General features: G+C 31.8%; 1 protein-coding gene across 1 annotated transcript in view; it reads left to right on the top strand.

Annotated features, from left to right (window-relative positions):
• The window catches only part of NCAM2 (neural cell adhesion molecule 2), a 422,854-nt gene extending 401,032 nt beyond the window's left edge, over nucleotides 1-21,822 (top strand). The window contains exons 16-18 of the mRNA XM_054579597.1: nucleotides 9,836-10,040; nucleotides 13,625-13,744; nucleotides 19,007-21,822. Coding sequence (XP_054435572.1) covers nucleotides 9,836-10,040; nucleotides 13,625-13,744; nucleotides 19,007-19,115 — 434 coding nt within the window. The 3' untranslated portion in view covers nucleotides 19,116-21,822. The remainder of the gene's footprint in view (nucleotides 1-9,835; nucleotides 10,041-13,624; nucleotides 13,745-19,006) is intronic.
• Nucleotides 21,823-22,591: the final 769 nt, after the last annotated feature.

The following is a 22,591-nucleotide window of genomic DNA, read 5'->3' as shown; positions in this document are numbered from 1 at the left end:
CTTTCATTAAGTTACACTGAATCAATTCTATTCTATACTAATATGGTCATATATCTTTTATATAGTTCCCTTAATTTCTTCTTCATTGGCCAATAGAGGAATGTATGTGGCAAAGTAAAAGCCATGTATTAACCAACCCCAGTTCCTGCCAGAAGTCACGGTACTTCTATTAGCCAGCTGTCATCTTTCTCACTTCAACTTGCACACATGGCTGCTATCCCGTGATCAACGTAATAAACTCACACTGAGTTTACAGTCTTAAATGAATATAAATTAAACTTTACCCCTCTCCAATTTTTACTCATTCTCTGAGAATACCTTATAAGAAGACATTAAAGTTGTTGGCAGAAATAGATCTTTTTTATTACATAAATATAATAGGATTTTTACTTACTGTCTAATAAAAATACATATATGTACTAATAAAAAGTACATATTTTCACCTCAGCCTCTATCATTTTCATTTTAAGAAATCAAAATAAACAGTTCAGCACATCATTTGTATCGTGGCTATATGCTCACTTCACTACTGATTTCTCATTTATTATTACAAAGATAAATATTAAAATATTGAAAAAATCGCAGTAAAATATAAGCATTTTCTCTTTAAATATGGTTTAAAAATCGTCTCATCAAATTTGCATTTCTGTTCTAAAGAACCCAAGAGCAACAAGCTTCAATTTGTTATTGATTGTTTGCTATAGTTTCTATATAATTTTATAAAGGTTAAACTGGGTATCTATGTTACATGGAAGGTTAAACACAAAACTCCTGATGCTCTTCAAAAGAATATTCATTATAAATGACCTGTTTAAAATGTTTAGATGTGTTTACAATGTCTAGTTTTAATATTATTACTTGATTTTTTAAAACTATATAACCATAATGAAATTGAAGTCTCTAAGACACAATATAGTGAGTGACAAAAACTGGAAGTTTCACAAAAGCCAACAGGTGACAAATTCCTTGGAAAATCATAACTCCATTCATATATTTGTTCACATTTTTCATACAGTGTTGTAAACATTTAGAAAATTCAAATGTATGTGTATTTAATAATTTTATAATAAGGAGATTAAACAGTTTAGAAATTAAAAAAGCAAATTGTAAAATATCAATTGTAGTTTAATCTTATAAGGATGTGATTCAATTTTGTAACATAGTATTTTAAACACATATATTTGTGCAAAGAAAACTTTTCTATTTTCTATATATGGCCAGACTCAATATTAACAGGAAAATTAAAATGGCCAGGTAATGGTTGAACTTAAAAAAACTAAAATTTAAGTTATTCAATTCTTTATCACTGATCAATATCTGTTTTGATCATACTCATTCCAATTTAAGAAGTTTCTTTTCCTGCTAGCCAATAAACACCTTCATTATCTCATTGGAAGTGACTAAATCACCTCCTCCAAAGCAAACTGGACACAAAAGAGTAATATGCATATGGAGAATATACAGAATTAGTGATTTAAGAAAAAAACTTAGAATAGCTGTTTGAATAGATCATTATGAAATCAAGGAAGTCAAAATTGTCATAGAAGAAGAATAACAGTCACCATACAGGGTCTGGGACCAATAACACCTTTTTTTAAATTACAAAATACTTCATTACAAAATCATAAGCATGTAATTCTTTGACATAACAATATCACACTCAAGCACACAATATGACATTTTAGGAGAAATGTTCAAATTGCTGTCCATCTCGTGAGAGACATTCACGGACCCTACCAGCCACAGTCAAGCAGGCGTTACTTCTTCTGGATTCTGTATTTTAGAGTTTTCACTTTTTACAAGACATTGTTTAAAAAAATAAATGTTAAACCTTAGGGGTTGTTGAGTAGATATTTAAAAACAGAGTGAAAGTGATGTAACATATGAAATGTCATACCACTTAAAAGTATATGTAATAATTATAACTATAAATATACCATTTGTAGTATTATTTTCTTATACAGTGTCTATTTTTAAATATATTACCAGACACTGATAATATAATGTTAATTCAACCACTAATCACATATAAAAGGCTGAGTCTAACTACTCCCTGCTTCGATCTAAACATCAAACAGTGTTGGTTGGCATGTCTACATGCATTATGGAAATGGCTGTGGAATAGGAGAGAGCAGCCCAGCCTCTATGAGCTCCTTTCTAACCATTACAACACATTCTACTTCCCTGTCTGTATCTAATAATTCCCTGCCATCTTTTGTGAGAAAAATACTCTTCATATGTTTTGTGGGAGGTGGTGTTTGCATCTTTTTAAGGGGTAGGTTCATTTGCTTGTTTTCAATTCCAAGGTCTGTCTTCTTTATCATCACTTACAACTCATAAACCCCATCCTTCCAATCACCCCAATATTTTATCTTTAAAATACTTAAAATATATATATATCTTCTAATTTCAGAACATATCAAATATTTTCTTTTGTATGTCTCCATCTTCACTCATGCCATATTCTGACTGAAATGGACTTCTCTTGCCATATGGAAAACTTCTTCAACACCATCTCAAATGTTATTTTCTCTATCATGCCTTCCTTGACCACTCATCACTGACTTACATGTTTCTTTCACCTATCTACTTAAGTGACAGTTTTTAATTAAGCCATTAGGAAAGCAATCAATTACATTGAATTTCAGTTTCTAAATTGAATCTGCTTGATAGAGTTGATTAATAATATTGTGATAAATTAAAGGACATCACATATTTTTTACCAATTTATCCCGGGACGAAAATATCATTTTTGTAATATCAAAGGACTAGAATATATTTTGAAAAAATATTAATATATAATTATTCCTTTGCTAACAAGCATATGTAGGAAAAGATGCTAAGAAAGAATTGTTTTGAAATTGTAAATGCTGTCTATATAGTATATATATTTACAGTTCCCTTTCCATCACTAAACCAAATATTTTTAATTAGCTATTTTGTCTTACCCCAAATCACACGTACTTTAAAAAAAATGCCTAGTTTGTCAATGTTACCTTTACATCCCACCTTCTCCCAAATAATACCTCTTAATAGGGAAAAGTGATTTGGAAGAAAATTTTGGATTACCCTTGAGTTTACACAAAAACAATGTTATATATGTAATGGAACATTTTGATGGAAGAATTAAAATGGCTAAAGAATGGAGATCAATAAGGAATAGGTGACGTAAAACAGAATGTTTATATATCAAAAAAAGAAGATTGTATGAAACTAATTTGGTAGTAAGCCATAAACTCTCTATATCAATATTGTTTAACTGATTAAACATATAAAAGACATGACCACCTTGTTAAAATGTACTGAAAATAGCCTGAGAATTTAAAACATATTTAAATAACATTGGGCTTTACTGATACATTTTAGTAATGTTGAAATATTACTTATAAATTTTGCTATTAATTTTTAAAATCTGAAAATTTCTAACTCCTAAATTACTATGTGAATATTATAAGTAGTATTATCAAGGGACAAGAAAACAAGAAAATTATATAAAATGAACTTCTGCATAACAATTATTCTCCACCATGAAATTTTATAATTTGTTTCTAGATAGACAAATAGCTTCAATGAACTCAATACATGTTCTTTTAAAACACAGCAAATTACTGACCCTAAAATCTAAAAATCTCTCTTACTCACAAAGCTCTTCATAAAACAATAAAATTTTATATATATACTTGTATACTTTTCTCATGATTATAACTCAGTTTTGATTTTTAACATACAAGTATTTGCAAAAATAGGTGGGGTTTTTTAGCTGTGTGACATTCTTTTGAGTTAATAAAGCTATTGTAATAATCATAACCTGCAAGTCATTTTCCATATGAACTATAAACCTACTTTTCCTCAGTCTTGTATTCTTTGATTTTTTAAAGTAATTAATTTATTTTTTCAACTACATTTGTCTCTGCCTTCCCCCCACTGCTTTCCCTTGCCCCCTCCCTTCCTCCCACCCTCCCTCAACTCTACCCCATTGGTTTTGTCCATGAGTCCTTGCTATATGATCCTTGACTTTCCCCTTTCCCTTCCTTTTCCCCTGCCCCTCCTCCCTCCTTCCCTCTTGTCTCTGTTGGTTTCTTCAAGATTTTTAATTTTAACATTCTAAGATTTTTTTCCCAAAATACAGCCCTTTTTAAAGGACTCTTGCTGTTTTCTCATCACTGATAAGAATGGTCTTTTCCTAGCCATCACAGATTATTAGTATTACATACTTTATTTTTTAATTGTTCATTGAAAAACACATGAGATTACATGTTATACCCACACAATTTTCATTCAGCTAGTGCAGTCAACAAATATCTGAGTAATATGAACTCAAATGAACTAAAAATGTTGCTAATGAGTGTGTTTTGTCAGGAAGCTAACTGATGTAAACGCTTTTTTTTTATTTCATGAATTCTATGAGTTGTACAAAAGGGTAACAAGATAGAATAAAAGATTAGAACACAAAAGAAGTAGTCTTTGTTTTTTAGTCAGGAGCCTTTGATCCACTTTATAATAATCTTTTAAGAGTATCAATTTTATTTTTATTTCAATGAAGATGAATGTGTCTAAAATAGTAGGCAAAATAACCATAACAATAAAAGTAACTATAATAATAACAAAAACTAATGGTGAACTAAAGAGGACAAAGTGAATTACAAAGAATGAGAATAGCAAATAAACAATATATCTTTTTTCCAAACTGAGTGAAAGTCAATGTCACCTATCAGAGTCAATTAGAGCATTATTAATAATTACCTTGCTTTCGTTCTTTTTAAAATCAGTCAATAAAGACTTTAATTTGGCATATATAGTAAGGAAATACCAAAAAATAACTTACTATATGAAAAATAAATAAATGAATAAATAATAAAATTAAGAAACTTGAATTCTGGTCACCATGAAATGCACATATAAAACTAGAAAAATGAAAATTATCATTAAAAACAATTATCTTAACCTTAGACCTTCATGAGGAGAACTTATCAACAAACAGCAATAATAAAAAGCTACATTTAAAATGTAAATATAATTTTACAATTATTTTTGTTCATTGTAGTTCATGAATTTTAGCAATATTCAAATAAATAGTAAGTAAACATACTTGCTAAAATCTAGGAAGTTTTGGGGTAAAAGTTGAGATCTAAGCCTTTAAAAGAAGATATTATGAAAAAATAAGTAATAAAATTGCTATTAACTAACAAGTATAACAAGAAATAACATATTTGTATAATGCTTGAATTTCCAAAGTGCTTTCATATGATTATCAAATAATATTTTGGCTAGAATATATGAGAATTGTCCACATTTTGTAGAAAAATGAAACAAAATAAAATTATAAATACAATGTAAATATATCCAATAGGGGTATGCAGACCACAAAATAGGTAAGCAATATCACTGGATATTTAAAAAATCAGAATTTCCATTAATACTTATTTTATATCACCTTTCTAATTTCTTATATTTTGTTTTATAATTGTATATTGTATTTTTCAAATATAAAAATTATAAAATATTACCTGTTTATAATTTAAAAGAAAAACATGTATCTTAGGAGGGTATACTCAATTTTTCTCTGTGTGTATGAGGAAACAATTTAAAAAGTGGCTTAGAGGAGAGAAAAATATAAAAACTAATCACAGTTGCCCTTAAGTTTGCTCTCTGATTTTTTTAAAAATTTCTGAATTAATGCAAATTGGTATTTTTAATCATTTTTGTTGATATAATTTGCAATGATTCTGTTATTTCCAATTAACACAGTTAAGAAGTTTTGCCCAGACATTGGAAACCTCAGAAGTTCAAATATTTGCTTCAACAGGGAATTTAAATATGAATCAAAATTGCATGAGTCTATTAATTCAGTGATGAACACGAGGCACCTTAAATTCAGGAGCCCCATAGTTTTAACACAGAAGAGAAATGTGGTATTTAGAACAATGGAAAGGCCTGACATTGTGCTCAGATGCTGCTTGTCTGAGAAATTTTAGGAAAGTCTGAAACATGGGCCCAAAGAGACCATTTGTATGGAAAAGCCACTAGAATCAGCTTGGGTGGGCCCACAAGCTGGGTAAGCGGAGCGGGGTGTCTCATGGAATCACCAGGGCAGGTGAACAGTGATAGCCAGGTTGATGGAGACTCAGATATGTCCCTGGACTGCCAGTTCTGTGGCGGGTAGTGGGGGTCATCTAAGGAACTATGGCTTCTGCCCCTACTTCTGCCTGCCAAATAATTCAGTTCCTCCCTGTCTGTCCCTGGTGCCTTTCAAGCTGCTGCCCCCGCATTGGAGCTCAGAGCAAAGGGGTTTGAGAAAGCCTATGGACGGGCCCTTTAGGAGGAACTGCCCAGGACTCCAGAGCCCTCCGCCTCCCTCAGACACAATCTTCTCCGGCTTTTGTAGCCAGACATTATGGAGACTTTTCTTCCCTTCACTGGAGCCCTGGGCTAGAGGTCTGGTGTGGGGCTGGGACCATTCCCTCCCCAGGGCGACCTCCGCAGCCAAGATATCCCTCCCAATTTGTATCGATCAGATGTGTGTGGGACCAGCCCATTCCTAGTTGCCACCTCTCCTTCCAGTCTCATTGTGGCTGCGTCTTTATATCGTTACTTAGAGGACTTCTGTTCAGCTCAGGGTCAGGCAGTTCTGAATGATGGATGTTCTGCAGTTCAGCTGTAGATTTGACGTGGCTGTGAGAGGATGCGAGTACCACGTTCACCTTGACCAGAAGCCCCTCTGCGTTATTTAAATAGTTGTTCCTCCACTACTGGTATAGGGAACAAATGGATTTGACATTTTTCTATAAGAAAATTACACATTTTAATTAATTCACAATATTTTATTCCTGTCTTTTGATTATTTGATAATGAATATCTGATATAAAACATTAGCTCTAACAGGTATAAAAAATACAAAAGCTGAAGCTAAATAGTCTTTATGTGTCCCCTTTGGACCTCAGTTTTCTTAGCTGTAAAGTAGACCTGATAGTATTGTTTTCATTTGTAATGAGATTGTTATTAAAATTATATCATAAAGTACATGTGTAAGTATTCTGGAAAACTAAAAACCTAAAAAAAGATAAGATAAATTTAAAATCCTTTAAATGCCCGCTATGTCCATTTCAATTTGTTAAATAATTAAAATCATAATTAACTTATAAAGGAAGAATTTCCTACATGCTTCTGAGAACATCAATCATTGTTAGTCCCCAAATTCTTGTGAAGTAATTCTAGTGATGTTCATGGTTTTATTTGTGAAAAATCCAATATCAAATAAGTAAATTTTAACACCAGAGTAAATTGTTGGCACAAAATATTAGAATATTTACCTGTCATAGTTATTGCAGTCTAACCTCATGAGAAAGGAGAATATATATTTAAGTATATCCTTGAGCTTATTAGAAAAAATATTACCTCAAAAGAAAACGTAATTAAATATTTATAACATAAACCTATTTGATGTCCATCCTATCTCTTGCAATGACAAAAATATTTGGGTTTTCATAAAAATAACTTCAAGTAACTTTAAAAATTTTCAATTGTAAATTAAAAAGATATAATTTTGTTTCTCCAGAAAAAAAAACAGCTATTTTAGCATCAATATTCTCTCACTATAAGGTACTTTACAAATAAAATATTTCTATGAACTTTTACTACAGATGGAAATGAAGCAGATCAATATACTGGTTGAATGCTAAAAAAGTCACAAAGATATTTATTATGTAAAAGCTAACTCATTAAACCTAAATCATTAAAAAAGTGATTATATTTTCCAGAGAATAATAATGCTTAATAAGAGATACTGTAGGCTGTTAGTGGAAGAATATATTTACAGACAAATTAAACTTTAGATAGTCTATTCTTTCACAAAAATCGTATTTTCCTAGAATTATATAATGGTAAAATAATAATTTTAAATATTTGTTAAATTTTTACTTAGTGCGGGACAATGTGTGTGGAAATGTTAAAAAAGGTAATTCACTACAATCATTACATATCCCATGACCCTATCTGTGGTGGCAGTGGTTTTTATAACTGTCTCTATTGTAATAAATAGGTGACCCAGCCTTAGAGAGTTAGCTGAGTCACCTAAGGTTGTAGAGCAATAAATGATGAAACCAGGATTTACCAATGCCAGATCCAATGTATTTAAGTAGGAAGGAAGATTTTATACTTAAAATTAGTTACTTTTAATTTTAAATTTATGCTTTTATGTATAAAGTAACTAATTTCATATTTTAAAAAAGTAAATGGGAATTTATATAATTAATGGGCCAGATAAATCATCACTGATCTATGAGAGTGACTGCTTACAATTCTGTCTGCACGTGAGAAGGGAGGACCTAGATGAAGAGAAGATGAATAGTTGAAAGCTTGAAGGTCATTGAGCCAATATATCCCAGGGGTGAAAGCCCAATCAGGCATGTAGTTTCAGCTATTCTTTTCAGAGTTCAGTTGTTGAATCATGTGCAGTATATCCAAAATAAGTACCAATAAAGAAAATGTAGACGTGAGACTTAATCATTAGGCAGAAAAGTATGCTAGCATTTGGACAAGTATGACATATTCAAGATTGGCCCACTAGTGGTAAATTCAAAATAAGAATAATTATATTGATTCCTTTGGGTAAAAATATATTTGAGTCTTTATTAAAATTCTTTAACTAAGTTTTAAAAACTGGCTTAGAAACCTTTGTTTTATGTATAATTTTTCAGAAGGGCTTTTCTCAAAACTCTAATGTTTCTGTATCTTTCGCTTGTGTTCCACATCAGTTACATAATGAACATGCCATTATGATCTGGGTAATATCTTCTTTTTTTAATCATTAAAAAGGAAATTATAATTTTATAATGTTATGAAGCAAACTTTAACATAATCGTGCTAAGAATCATTTTGAGTCATTCTGTAAAGTTTTCCTATATAATCCTCTTTTTCCACTTTAGATAACACAATATAACCAGTTTAATCTGGTTTCTTTCCATTGTGTTTATTTTCATAGCTATATGGTTATAGCTGTGTTGTCTACCCTCACATTCAGCCACAGGCATGTAACACAAGGTTTATTTTTGTGACACTAATCCCTCTTGCGATTTCTCTTTCTCAGTCAGCATATTACATCCGATTCTTAATCACCTTTCCATGGATATTCTCTTATGGCTTTTGGGGTTTCCTGCAACTACATGCCAAGGAAAAATATCTCCCATTGTGCTCCACCTTCAGAAAGATCATAAGTATTGTAACTGCTAAAGTGTGACTTGTTAAAATATTAACTAGAAAAATACAAGTGCACATTTATTCTAAAATAATGGTTTTTAAAAATATTCATACAGATATTTTTTTAATGTATTATCTGTCAAAGCGAAGTGCTTGGAGCCATCATTTGCAAATTTAAGTCTTAACACTAAAATCGTCTTAGAAAGAACATCTATTTCAGTCCTCCCTTACAGGAGTTTTGAGTGTATTTTCCTTTTAATAAGGTGATGATCTATTACTGGCATGACTTTCTGATAAAGTACAGCTACAGATATGATAATATTCATTATCTTTCCCAGAGGGAACCAAGAAGTCTATTGGAAAGGAGAGTCACTTAAGAGTTTTTATCTAAAAAAATGTTTTTAAAACTAGTTAAAATTATTACTATGTCAGTGGCTTAACATATTGTTTGAAAATCAGAGAATAGCTCTTAACAATCGTGAACTTGAAGTCTTCCAGGGACTAACCCTTCTTTCCTGTGTCTTTAGTTGGATATTTCTCACATAAGATTTATTATTTTAAAATAACTGTCTAATACTTTCTAGTATGAGGTTTAATAAAATTACTTGTTTTTGTTTTTGTTTATTTTTTTATTTTTAAGACACACTTTTCAATGGTCTTGGGCTTGGAGCTGTCATTGGCCTGGGAGTGGCAGCACTCTTGCTAATTCTTGTGGTAACAGACGTCAGCTGCTTCTTTGTTCGGCAATGTGGGTTACTGATGTGCATCACCAGGAGAATATGTGGGAAGAAGAGTGGCTCCAGTGGCAAAAGTAAAGAGCTGGAAGAAGGGAAGGCTGCCTACCTGTGAGTAGCAGGCATCTGCATCACATTGCATTAAACAAATGCTACCGTCAAGCCTGAGTTCTGTATTCAGGACTTTGTTTTTTGAGCAAAGAGTTTAACTATAACACTACTGGGCACTGCTATGGCTATTTTCTGATCTTAACTCTCTATTGCCTTAAATATAATATCTTACAGAGCCAAATAACTTTGAAAACAGACTACTATATTAAAAAATAAACTTTAAAAGGGGATCCACAGTAAAAATTTTATTGATATGATTTAAATAGTGATAGGTGGATAGGTAAGTAGATAGATGGATAGACTAGATGGATAGATGATAAATATAGATATAGAATAACACATTTATATTTGGTTATGATTTTTCCCACTATTTCTCAGTTAGTATTGAATAAAACAAGCATCAATATTAATCTGATTTGAAAACTAAGTTAAACTGAGTTAACATAAATTGTCCTGATGCCTACAATTGTAAGAAGTAGCTACATACAAATTTCAAAATTGTCTATATAGAAAATACATGCTATTTTCTATATTTACTCCTCCAAATTTTGATCTGAAGATGACTATATATTAGAATTTGGAGTTCTCTGTGACAACTATTTTTATAATTAGACAACATGTAAATTCTGAGAAAATATGCGGAGTTTAATTTTGCAGAAAATGTAAAAGAGTAAATAAGAGAGTTTAATACTTACTTTTTTTTGTGGTGTTTAGATAAACTTGGATTTAACCTCAAAAGTGCAGCAGTAATTTATTCTTTTATTGTTGAGTCCTTTCTATTTGTTTTTCTATACATACATTTAGGCATATACTGTCTCATACGTTATTTTCTACGGTTAGAGAGAGAGAAGAATTCATTCTGCATAGCTATATTCCTTTTTTTATCTTCAAGTCTATTTCAATATTACTAAGAAATTTGTAAGCATTTCTCATGAATATGCTCTAGAGATGGAATTTTTTACTTCAAGAAATGCTGAATTTGATAGCATACATTTTGAATTAAAAATTGATTCAATTTGCAATCAAAATGACACCTGCTTAATTGTTGGACACAGTATATTTTAAAGAATAAATAGAAATTAGGCTTTATCTCACATTGACTAGGATATTGATATGTGACAGGAAATAAAGTGGGATCAATTCACTATTCAATATATTTGCTCTCTTCATAAGAACATGCTGTACTTCTACATCATCTTATCAAGTGAATAAAATATCCGACTTAGTTTAACTTCTTGTATCATATGTGGAAAAAACATATTACATAGTTACACATATTAATATAAGATATATATATATACACAAACATATCAAAGATGAATTTTATGCACTTTCATTTTTTCTCAACCATTGAGCAAATGTTATTTATGGAAGAATTACCAGGTAATAAGCACTGCTATGTAATCTAGTAATAAATGATGAACAAAAGAAACAAGAACTTCGTTGACATGGAATTCATGCTCTAATGCAGGAAAACATAAAATAAACATTAACTAAAAAATGAAAATGTCTGGTAGTGAGCACAGAGAAAAATGGAAAACAGAATAATAAATCATTACTAGATATTGCTCATTTAAGACTTCTCTGTGGAAATAAAACTGAAGCTTAAGACTAGAGTGAAAGGAGCTGCTGATGTAGCACTAAAGGGAAGAACATCCTATGCAGGTGCAACAATTAATACCAAAGCCACTGAGGCAGGAGTAGCTTACTATGTTGAAAGGACAAATAAACATGCAGGTGTGAGATGGAGGAGGGACTGGTACAAACATCAGGTCAGAGAATTATCTAGGAACCAACGTATTAAATCTTCTTGGGTCAAAGTGAACAATTTTTTTAACTGAAAGTTAATGAAAGTTTTTTAAAGAAAATTAATTGCTTTAGCTACTGATGAAGAACAGAATACTGGAGGGCTGTAGTGGAAAGATCCAGAATGAAGGAGACCAAGTAGAAGGATCTTAAAACACTCGGAGGGAAAAATATGGCCTTTTGGTCCAAGGTCGTACCGCCAGTACTACTATAGACACATAAAAATATAGAGATTCTGGATGTAGTTGAGGTAGAGTCAAATACTATTGATTGATTGAGGTGGAAGTAAGAGATATATGAGAAAGGATATCCCTGCTTTTGTCTTAACTAACTAGAGGAATGTTGGTGACCATGGGCAAAACAACAAGATATATCCAAGTTCTGCTGTTTATTTCTATTTGACTCTCATTTGTTAATTTATCCACAAACACTTCTGTTGGTAACTCCTGCTGAGTTTAATTAACCTTAAAGACTTGGAAAGATGAAAACACATGCTTCATCCCATGCTTTTTATCCATCTGTCGTAATTTTCTGTATCCCAGTGTTTCTGCCTTAAAAATGTTTTTCCCAAAATTAATAGAACAAATTGGAAAAAGGATTTAATAAAATCTCAATGAGGATTAAGATATAACTGATATATAAAGCACCAGATTATACTTGAAATTGTGGAATAGTTTCGCTGCCTGATATGCCCAGTGATCTACCATTATATCCGCCCCTCACTCCCTCACCGCGAGCCATGGCAACCACTCATGTTTTTGCTGCCTGTATAGTTTTCCCTTTCTGAGAACATAGTATAGTTGAAATTACACTGTATGTAGCTTTTTCAGACTGGCTATTTCCCTTAGCAATATGCATTTATAATTTTTCCATGCCATTTTGTAGCTTGATAACTCATTTCTCTTTACTGCTGAATAATGTCTAATTGTATGACTGTACCACAGATTATCCATTCACTCACTGAGAAAGACATATTAATTGGTTGCAATTTTTGGCAAGTATGAATAGAGTTTCTATAAACATTCATGTGTAGATTTTGTGTGGACATAAGTTTCAGCTCATTTGGGTTAATATGAAAGAGCATAATGGTGGAATTGTGTGGTAAGGACATGTCCCTGGGGAGCTGGAGATTTCATATCCCTCTCTTATTTGGGGAAGGGGGGTGGATTATCATCTGTATTATGCATACTTCATTTCCACCCTTATAACTCATCTACCCTTCATCATCAACAAATGACTTCCTGGTTTTTCTTAACTTTTATTTATTTCTTGAGATAAGAAACTTTGCAGTGAACTTTCAACTTTTCATAATTTTGATAAATTACACTTACTCTAATATTTTAGAAATCTGGTAAAGATGATGTAAACTTGAAATTATCAATGAAAGTATCTTGCATATATGTTATAGTATTCTTTTATTTAAACTATTTGCTTGAAAACACAAATATGTTAAAAGTCAATTATCATATAGTCAAAATCATTCATTTAAATTCATAGACATCTAAAACAATAAAAGATATAATTTTATTTTTCATATTTTAAAACACAATATTGATGAGAAAAACAATTGCAGACAAAAGAGGATTTCTTTCTACTTTTTCTCAGTGAAAAATATGGCAAGATAAATTTTAAATGCAAAAAATTTCATAGTGGTATTCTCAATCTATATAGGATTTATTCATGAGGAGATAGAATTAGGTGGGGATCTTAAAATATATTTCATAATGCATCCACTTTTACAGTATATAGGTAAGAATTCTTTTTCTTTATTTTTCTAGGAAAGATGGATCAAAAGAGCCAATAGTGGAAATGAGAACAGAGGACGAAAGGATTACTAATCATGAGGATGGAAGCCCAGTGAATGAGCCAAATGAAACCACACCACTAACAGAGCCTGAGTATGTAGCTTGAAATGATTTTTAGATAAATATTTGTAAAGTGATAACACATTATTATTATTTTAGTAAATATTCACAAATATGATCATTTGTGAAAAATGTTGTTTTTCAAGGGAACTATGTGTGAATATCTAAAATCTATTGTCTGCAGCCACTTCACATGAAAACTTTGTATCAATGTCAGAGAGAATCTGCTGTTCAAATATATATTTATAACTTTATACAAAAATGTCAGAGAGAGTCATCTTTTTTACACTAATCTCACTCTGAGAAAGTTACGGTTTGAACATGCCATTGATTTTTACTGAAATAAAGATGTTTTATGAGGAAGTAGTGATTGCTTTGAATATAAATATGACAGTCTAAAATAGAAATAGTGTTAAATATACAAAAGACTTTTTAATAAAGAATATTTGTAAAGGACAGGAAGAAATGCTGTTAAACTGCCATTTTAATATTTATGTAGTAAATGGTGCTTGGTCTCCATTCAAGATTATTTTTTCTGCATTCATCGTAACTCCACTAAAACCATAGCAGGTGTTTTAACTAAACCTTTAAAGTGTATGAACAGGTTCCTAGGTTCACATACATAAAAATTAAAATAATCTAAATCAAAGACATTATTAAGAAGCAGTAATAGTTGTATTTTATTGAATATATTTAACACTAACAAACCGTGACTATCACATCACTCTTTGAATACTGCTCACTATAATGACTTTTAAATTTCATTGATTTCAAAATAAAAATTTCTTTTTCTTTGCCAGGCAACATTCCCATGCAGAAAAGCTTGAGTTAGGATGTTTTATACCTTTCTTTTAAAACATTCTAAATCAAATTCTGAGTGTTGTCATTGCTGCAGAAAACAATTTGTTTCATAAATCCCCATTATCCGATCTCAATGGGTTAAAATGATTAATATTTAAGCAAATACAATGTCTTACTCTGTAGTTAAACATTCAATATGAATGTCTAGGTTGTTTTTAGTGATTGCATTTAGACTTATTATATTCTAATTTGAAATTAACTCTAGGTGAAGCAGAGGGTGCAAGGTGAGTTCTATTGTCTCTTTCTCAGAAGTTATATATCTTTTCAACAAAGCAAAATATTAGGTCAAAAAACAAATTTTTTGTGTATAATTATCACTTACAATGTTCTATTGATGTTTATGAAAATGAGTTAAGAAAATACCCTTGCATATGACAGACATATATTTTAAAACAATCTAACAAATGGAAACAAAAACAAGAGATGATTTACCTACTCTAGGACTCAATCATAGAAAAATACTCAACAGAATATAATAATATTAACAATGTTTTTTTAATTAGCATAAACATAAGTAGTTTATATTTATATAGGCAAAACCACATGGTCCAACAATTAGTTGAAACACTGGTTAATTACAAATTCAATACATAGCTCTTTGAGTTAGAGATGCATTAAGTCTATGCTAACTTCCCATGTCAGTGCTAAATTTCTCTACGTTTTGATGCTACAAGTGACCCATTGTTTTTATAATCTGTATTGTCAATGTTTTCAGTACTCAGAAATAGAAAAAAAAGAACTGTGTCTGCAATATTTATAATATGCATAAAAGAAACTGCCCTGAATGTATGAAGTAAATGCTCCTTCATCCCAAAAATGGATCTTACTAGATTTTGCCTATGAATTATTTTTGATTGATTCGTTTTTACATGGTTTTTATCTTCAGAATAAAATGGATTATCCACTCATTCCAAAATATGAAATTAATCGCAAATAAATTTCAGAGCAACTATTAAAGGGCAGGGCCTGTTCTTGAGCAGGTCTGCCTGAGGCTGAGCTGGAGTGTGTGGGTTCTTGACTCTGTATGGGGCAGATTTCACAAGTCCAGCTGGTTTTTGAGAGTAGGTTCACTAAAGCTGGGGACAGTGCAACAGAAAAAGTAGGTTAGGAAAAGCAGCAGGAGAGAGCCTAGATGGGACTCTCCTCTGGCTTTCTAGAAAAGTTACAGGAAAGGAGTGAGCCAAGGTGGGGCTCACTGGCAAGTGAGGGTCACAGTGATAGAAAGGAACCAGGATGGGGCAGTGTTTAGCTCAGTGGGAGTCAGAGGAAAAGGGGGACTTGGAGATAAGTCAAAGGGTAAACCCTGGCTGAGCTGTCGCTGCGCACTGCTCCCCAGGCTGCAAGTCTCATGGGGACCCTTAGAGTTTAAGAGGAAGTAAAAAGTTCCTGCCATAGGAGGAGCATCAGCTCACTCTAGAGCAGACCTACCCCTGGTCTCTGTCTTGAGGATTTTCTCTCTTTCGTAGGAGGAATCTTAGGGAAGGGTTTCAGCACAATATCCATTAGCTTTACAGGTGTGTTTTTAATATGTTGGTGCATCAAAATGAACATAGAGGGAAGGGAGTTTGGGATTATTCTTTGGTCTGCTTTGCTGTTTTACTTTTATCTTGAGTCTGCCTGGCTTTTCAATGGGGTTTTTGCTATTCATTCCCCTGACTTTATCCATCCTTAGGTTTAATTAAGTCTCTGCTCTCTATTTCCCAGACCAGGGCGATTTAAGCTATGTATTCTCTTGTCAGGGAAGAAAGGTATAAAACATTTGCTCTCAAGTGCCCTTGGTTAAGGGAGATAAGACCTTGAGATTCACCAGCTGGCCTAGGTTGTTGAAATTGTTTTGCCTTGTTTAATTTTCTTTTCCCAGTTCCCCTATTCCACTTGCACAGGACTTTTCCTAACTTCCCATTATCCTATCGCAGAACTAGTGTAGTAGCTTTCACTCTCCCATAAAATAGTGAATTTGAAGTTGGAGTGGTGAATTATAATTATATTTGTAACTAAATTTTTTTGATGTGGAAAAAAATATTTTTCAAAGGAAGAAAAATTCCCCCTACAGCCATGTACACAAAATGTAATGGTAAAGCACTGAATTTAAGAACTGTAGGGAAAAGAAAACCTAGAAATCTTGATTGATCATCATCAGAATAAGATTCTTGAAGCTGTCTTAAAATTAAGAAATAAAGGTTGTGAATGATAATACATACATTATCTGAAGTTAAAGATATATTTGTAATCTTTTTAGTCTTTAGAATATGTCCCATGCAGAGTCAAAGATCGCATGATATTTTAAAAGCTAAATTGTAAATTATTTTTATTTATTTCTTTTTTATTTCTGTGGGGTTTTTAATATTTTTTATTTTTCAATTGCTTTTTATGTCCAATATCATTTTGTATTAGTTTCATATATACAGCATAGATGTTGAAAACTCATGTACTTTATGGAGTAACACTAATTTCACTTTGTGTGAATTTTAATATTGGGCAAATTGACAAATGTTAATGTTGGGAGAAAAATTTGTTATTGCTTCATATGTAACAATTGGAAACAACTCTCAAAAAAGTGCTCATAAATGATACAACAGATGTAACAGAACATCAAGTGGGGGGGTCCTGCTGCCCCCTGCCACCCTCTAGGAAATTTCTCAAGGTAGAGATTTGGTGAAAAACAAAGGAGTCTTTATTCAAAAGCTACATGATTTTGGAAAAACAGCTTTCTGCACATACTAATCATTTAAGTCTATCAACTAAGACTAAAATCTTTAACTCTTCAGTTCCAGCTTTAATCACTTAAGACTATCAATTAAGGCTAAAATCTTTAACTCTTTTTCTTTGTTTAAAGTGTTCTATTTTTTTATTTTTAAATCGTGTTTATTCTATCTCAGTTGTCTCAATTTGCCCCCCTTTGCTCTCCCTACCCATTCCACCCTGCCCTCTCTCGCACAGTCATTTCACACTCTGTTGTCCGTGTCCATGGGGCATTCATACGTGTTCTTTGTTTAGTCCCTTCTCCTTCTTTCCACCATTAGTCCTCCTTCCCCTTCACCTCTGGTCACTTTCCATCTGCTCTATGTTTCCTGGCCTGTGGTTTATTTTGTTTGTTATTTTGCTGAATAGATTCCACTTATAGGTTAGATCATATGGTATTTGCCTTTCACTGACTGGCTTACTTCATTTAGCATAATATTCTCCAGTTCCATCCATGTTGTCGCAAAAGCTAGGAGTTCCTTCTTTCTTCTTTCCTTTTTTTAATGCAGATTGAATTTATTTATTTTTTTAAATGACAAGACCCATTATAAAATATTTAAAAATGTAAATCCATTGTAAAGTCTCAGCAATTAAAACTACATGACACCAGCCCAGAAATAATCAAGTAGATCAATGAAATAAAATGAGCATTGTAGAAACAAATGTTTATTCCCTCTGTTAGTGTTTAGTTATCTTATTTCTGTAAGATTGGTTTACAAACTAAAACAACATATGATACAAAAGCTACACAGTTTTGGAAGAACGGCAGGCCTCTGCCTCAGAGCCCATGCCCTCCAGAACACCCAAAGAATAACCCTGCCACCCTCCACAAGGCCAGACCAATCCTAGGCTGTACCCAGAGTTCTTTCTCCCATCTAAGATACTGTCCTTTGGGAAATGCAGGTGGCAGCAGCATGATTACCCAGCAACCCCTGAGGAAGAGAAAAAAAGCGAGTCTCTGCCCGCCTTCTGTTTAAATCTTCCAGCTTGTAATTCCATGCACCCGAGAGGCATCCCGCTTCTCAGCCAGTCCCATCCTAGACTATTGACCATTGTCTCAGGCATCCTCCTCCTACGACTCCTTCCTCTCTCCTCCCCAGTGACCTGACCAGATCTCTCTGTATCAGTAAGAAGAGAATAATAATAATGAATAGAGACCAATTAAAGAAAATAAACAGTAAATATAAAAAAGTAAGAAAGCTCTGAAATATATTTATTCACATTAAGTTCCAAAGAATAATGCCAGTTTATCTAGCTTCCTAAATTAACATAAGAGAAGATGGCAGCAGCTACTGATTGTTTTGCTGCAAAATTTACGTACTCGTATATCATCTACTTGACATATTATTTTCTTTATTTTTTTATGTTCCAAGATACTTAAATATATTTGTTTAATATTATCAACTCATTATCAAATTTAAGCCACCCTATAATGAATGTTTTGGTGCATGTAAATTTACAAATTTATTATTTCACTCATCATTTTGCATCACACCTCATTTTTACAGTAGGCAATATTTCTTTATTCTTTTAGATTATTTTTGTCAATTTGACATTACTTTAACAAATCAGATTTTTTTATTCTAATCATTGTAATATCTTTCCTTCGACCAAACAGTAACTTAAATGTTAAGAGATCCCACTTAAGGTACGTTAGCAAATGAAGTTTATTATTTTCATATTTTCTTCCAGAAAATTGCCTTTGAAAGAAGAGAATGGGAAAGAAGTCTTAAATCCAGAAACTATAGAAATTAAGGTTTCTAATGACATCCAGTCAAAAGAGGATGACAGCAAAGCATAACACCAAGATTGCAGAGGCTTGAACAATGCTACAAAGAGCATTCGGATTTCAGTGACCCTATGACCAAAACTATTCCATTGCCCTTAATTTCTTGGGAAACTTCTAGCTTGGAATAGCTTGTACACATATACATATGATCAAATACTCCTGCCCATGGTCAATTTCCTTTGTTGTTGTTGTTGTTGTTGTTATTGTTGTTGTTGTTTATTTTGTTAAGATATTCAGTATAGAGACCTGACTGGCACCAATGCTTGGGTATCAATTTGATGCTATGATCAAAGAGTTGCAATTTATTAGATGGCTAAAGTGCTATACTTCTGAAGAACTGTATTTCATACCGCAACCTCTCCAACAAATAGAGGTTTAAACAAAACAAACAAACAAAACAAATCAAAACTTTGTGAGCCAAATGTATAAGAAAGTCCTGCATGTTTTTAATTCTATTTTGGCAGACAGATAATTAAAGTCTTCTTCAGTTTAAGATGAAAACACTTAGTAAAGTTTATCATTTTTTTATCAAGAGAATTTCAGGGAACCGGGGCTGGAAGGAGCCAGCTATCTTTAGCAATTATCAAAAATCAAAAGAAACTTTGAAAAACTCTTTTAAAGTTACAATTATGTTGATTTTTGGTAGACTGAAGTGCCAGATCAAAATTGTTACCCACTTGAATGAATATTAGTTGTAAGTAAAATTAGATTAGAAAGATTCCGTAAATCTCTCTCTTTAAATATGCCATATTCACTCACAATGGATTACACACACACATACACACACACACAAATGTATTGCAAGTGAAAATTATATTATTTTCTGCCCTGAGCTTCAAGTAATAAAGTAAATTGAAATGAGAATAATATCATTGTTGTGTTGCTATATTTATATATATGTGATTATCTTTTACTTTTTAATAATTTTACCAAAAAACCAGGTCTCTAACTTCCCATTACTTCAAACTGTGTTTTCAGATACATTTTTTTGCCCATTGTTTTAGATAATCTTTGTTTAAAAGTTCTTTTTCCAAGTGTTATAAGTCAATCATACATGAAATTGGCTAATGGAAGTAACAATCCTTAGCTTGGATCAATTAAGGAGATATTAAGATTGAAATATGCCATGAAAGTGTCAATGCTAAACAATTAAATTACTATTGTACTATCCTTTTATTCTGGATGTTGTAGCTAGAAGTTGTTTTAAGATTTTGATGAACAACTTTAGTTGAAAAATTCCTTAACTATTCAACATGAACTTTCCAATATTACTTGTTAGGGCCTAACACCCGAATAAAACACTTATCAACTTCCAAGCTATGCAAGCTCCCTGAGGTAAAAAACTGGAACACGGTTTTTACTTATATGTAAAGTAAAAAAAAAATGTATTGATGATTATAAATATACATACCATTGGGAGCAGATTTTAGATTATTTCTTACCCTAGAGAGCCAAAGGTTTCTTTAGGCCCCATCACATTCATATAACCTTTAATGTTTCTGGTGGTGTTACAGCTCAACTACTGACTGGTTGGGGAATGCATTCCAGCAGAACATCGGAGGGTAGTTCTGACAGTGCAGAGCTACCTGCTGTAGGGCGTTGCTCTATAGAGATGACTTAATGAATATTAATGTAATGTTAATGCCACTTATGAACCCTTTTATATACAAAGTGCTGGAAACTGTCAGCCAAGGAGAGACAGCTAACTGATTTTACAAAATGTTGGTTATCAGCAAGACAGAATCTGCCCATCTGCATGTTCAGGCACTACATCTCCAGTGTCCTTGCCAGAATTTACAGGGTTATGATACAGAAGTCTCTCCTTGCTAGCCTTTCTGGCCTATTCTGAAGAAAAAGAAAAGACTTTAGTGCCTACCTAAGAATTTTCGTAGGAATTATCCAACTGGTCTTTTTGATGGATTTGTTGTTGTTTGTTAGGTTTCGTCTCATCATCTGTTCACTTTATTTTACTGTTTTTTCACTTTTTTGTATCAATGTGCTAAAACTAATCAACATACTTGTGCAAAGTAAATGGGCTTAGTAAAATGTCAGTGAAGCAATAGCCATGAATGCTACTTTTTCCTGGATAGGGCTACCTGAATTTGAACAGATGATGGTAAAAGAATTAGGAAAACTTAGAAAACAATTTAGCATGTCTACTATTGATATATTTGTGCTATACTTCAAGAACAAAGAAATAATAATAAAGAACAAATATTTTTGTGTTTTTTTCAGATTGAAAGTTCTGTTTCTCTCATTTATTTGGACTTTCCATGTAAAGCAATTTATCTAAATATTTCTTTTATATATATATATATATAAATATATATATATATTTATTGTTGAATTTCTCGCCACTAATGTGGAGTAACAATTTGAAGTTAACAGGTAATCTGGAGCTAATTGTAGACAGATCGTTTCAAGTGCACTGTTTCAATTGTCCGAATGGTCCTTCTCTCTTGTCCCAGAACTGTATGCTATGCAGGAGCATGGCAATACTGTGATACGCTTTTCTTTTTAACGTTTTTAAGTAATGTTCCAAATTAATCTATTTGTAAAAGCTTTCATCTGAGAGATGGATTTTAGTAAATTGTAAAATATGAATAGAACTGAAATCATGTTTCCTGTTTTTCATTCTTATTGTAGACTAAACATATCCATGTAAATGTATAAAGATTATTTTTACTGTCTGTGAGTACTCTTAATTGTTAGTATCAAATGTCAGAATAGTTGACTGAATATAGATATATTAAATAATCAAAACCTATGGTACTTTAAACAAGAAGCAAAGATATTACTAAAAAAGAACTGGTATTTCTTGATAGGTAATGTGCAATTAGGTAATGACAATCTATATTCAACAACATATAAGAGGAAACAGTAATATCAGCATTTTAGCACATATTTTGTTTTTAAAACTGGTACAAATTAATGTGTTAACATATTTTACAATAATTTTCAAAAAATTAAGAATCGCAATTTCTAAAGATTTATTTATTATTGATACTAATGTCTAACATTAATGTAATGCTGTTCGAGTTTTCCTTTATTTTTAATATTAATACCTATATAAGCATTTCAAAGACTATTTCATCCAGGAAAGTTTATATGAATCTTAGTCTTTGAATTAAACATTTATATAAATAGAAGGATTTTATTAATCAAATTATTTATTTGAGTGCCAATAATTAATTATAATTTTATAATCATACCTTTATTTTATGCTTATTTTTAATAATTAAAATGCATCTGTGCCTTTAGATTAGCACGAGAGTTTGCTTCTCAAAAGAAAAAAATACAAACTGCAAACTTTATTGATATATTTTGCTTCTATCTATGACAATTTAATGATACTGTCTTAATTACATTCATTGAATACGCTCAATTCAAATTACTTTACTTTGAATACAAAATCTAAATATAACAAGTTTTACTGTGCAATTTATTTCCTCTTATGACAAAACAATGCTTTCGATGCACACACAAAA

This window comes from Pteronotus mesoamericanus, unplaced genomic scaffold (genome assembly GCF_021234165.1).
Source record: "Pteronotus mesoamericanus isolate MK-2021 breed Mesoamerican mustached bat unplaced genomic scaffold, CSHL_Meso_final contig_116, whole genome shotgun sequence".
Lineage (NCBI taxonomy): Eukaryota > Metazoa > Chordata > Mammalia > Chiroptera > Mormoopidae > Pteronotus > Pteronotus mesoamericanus.
Note: the sequence above shows the minus strand (reverse complement) of the source record. Positions and strands in the feature narration are given on the sequence as shown.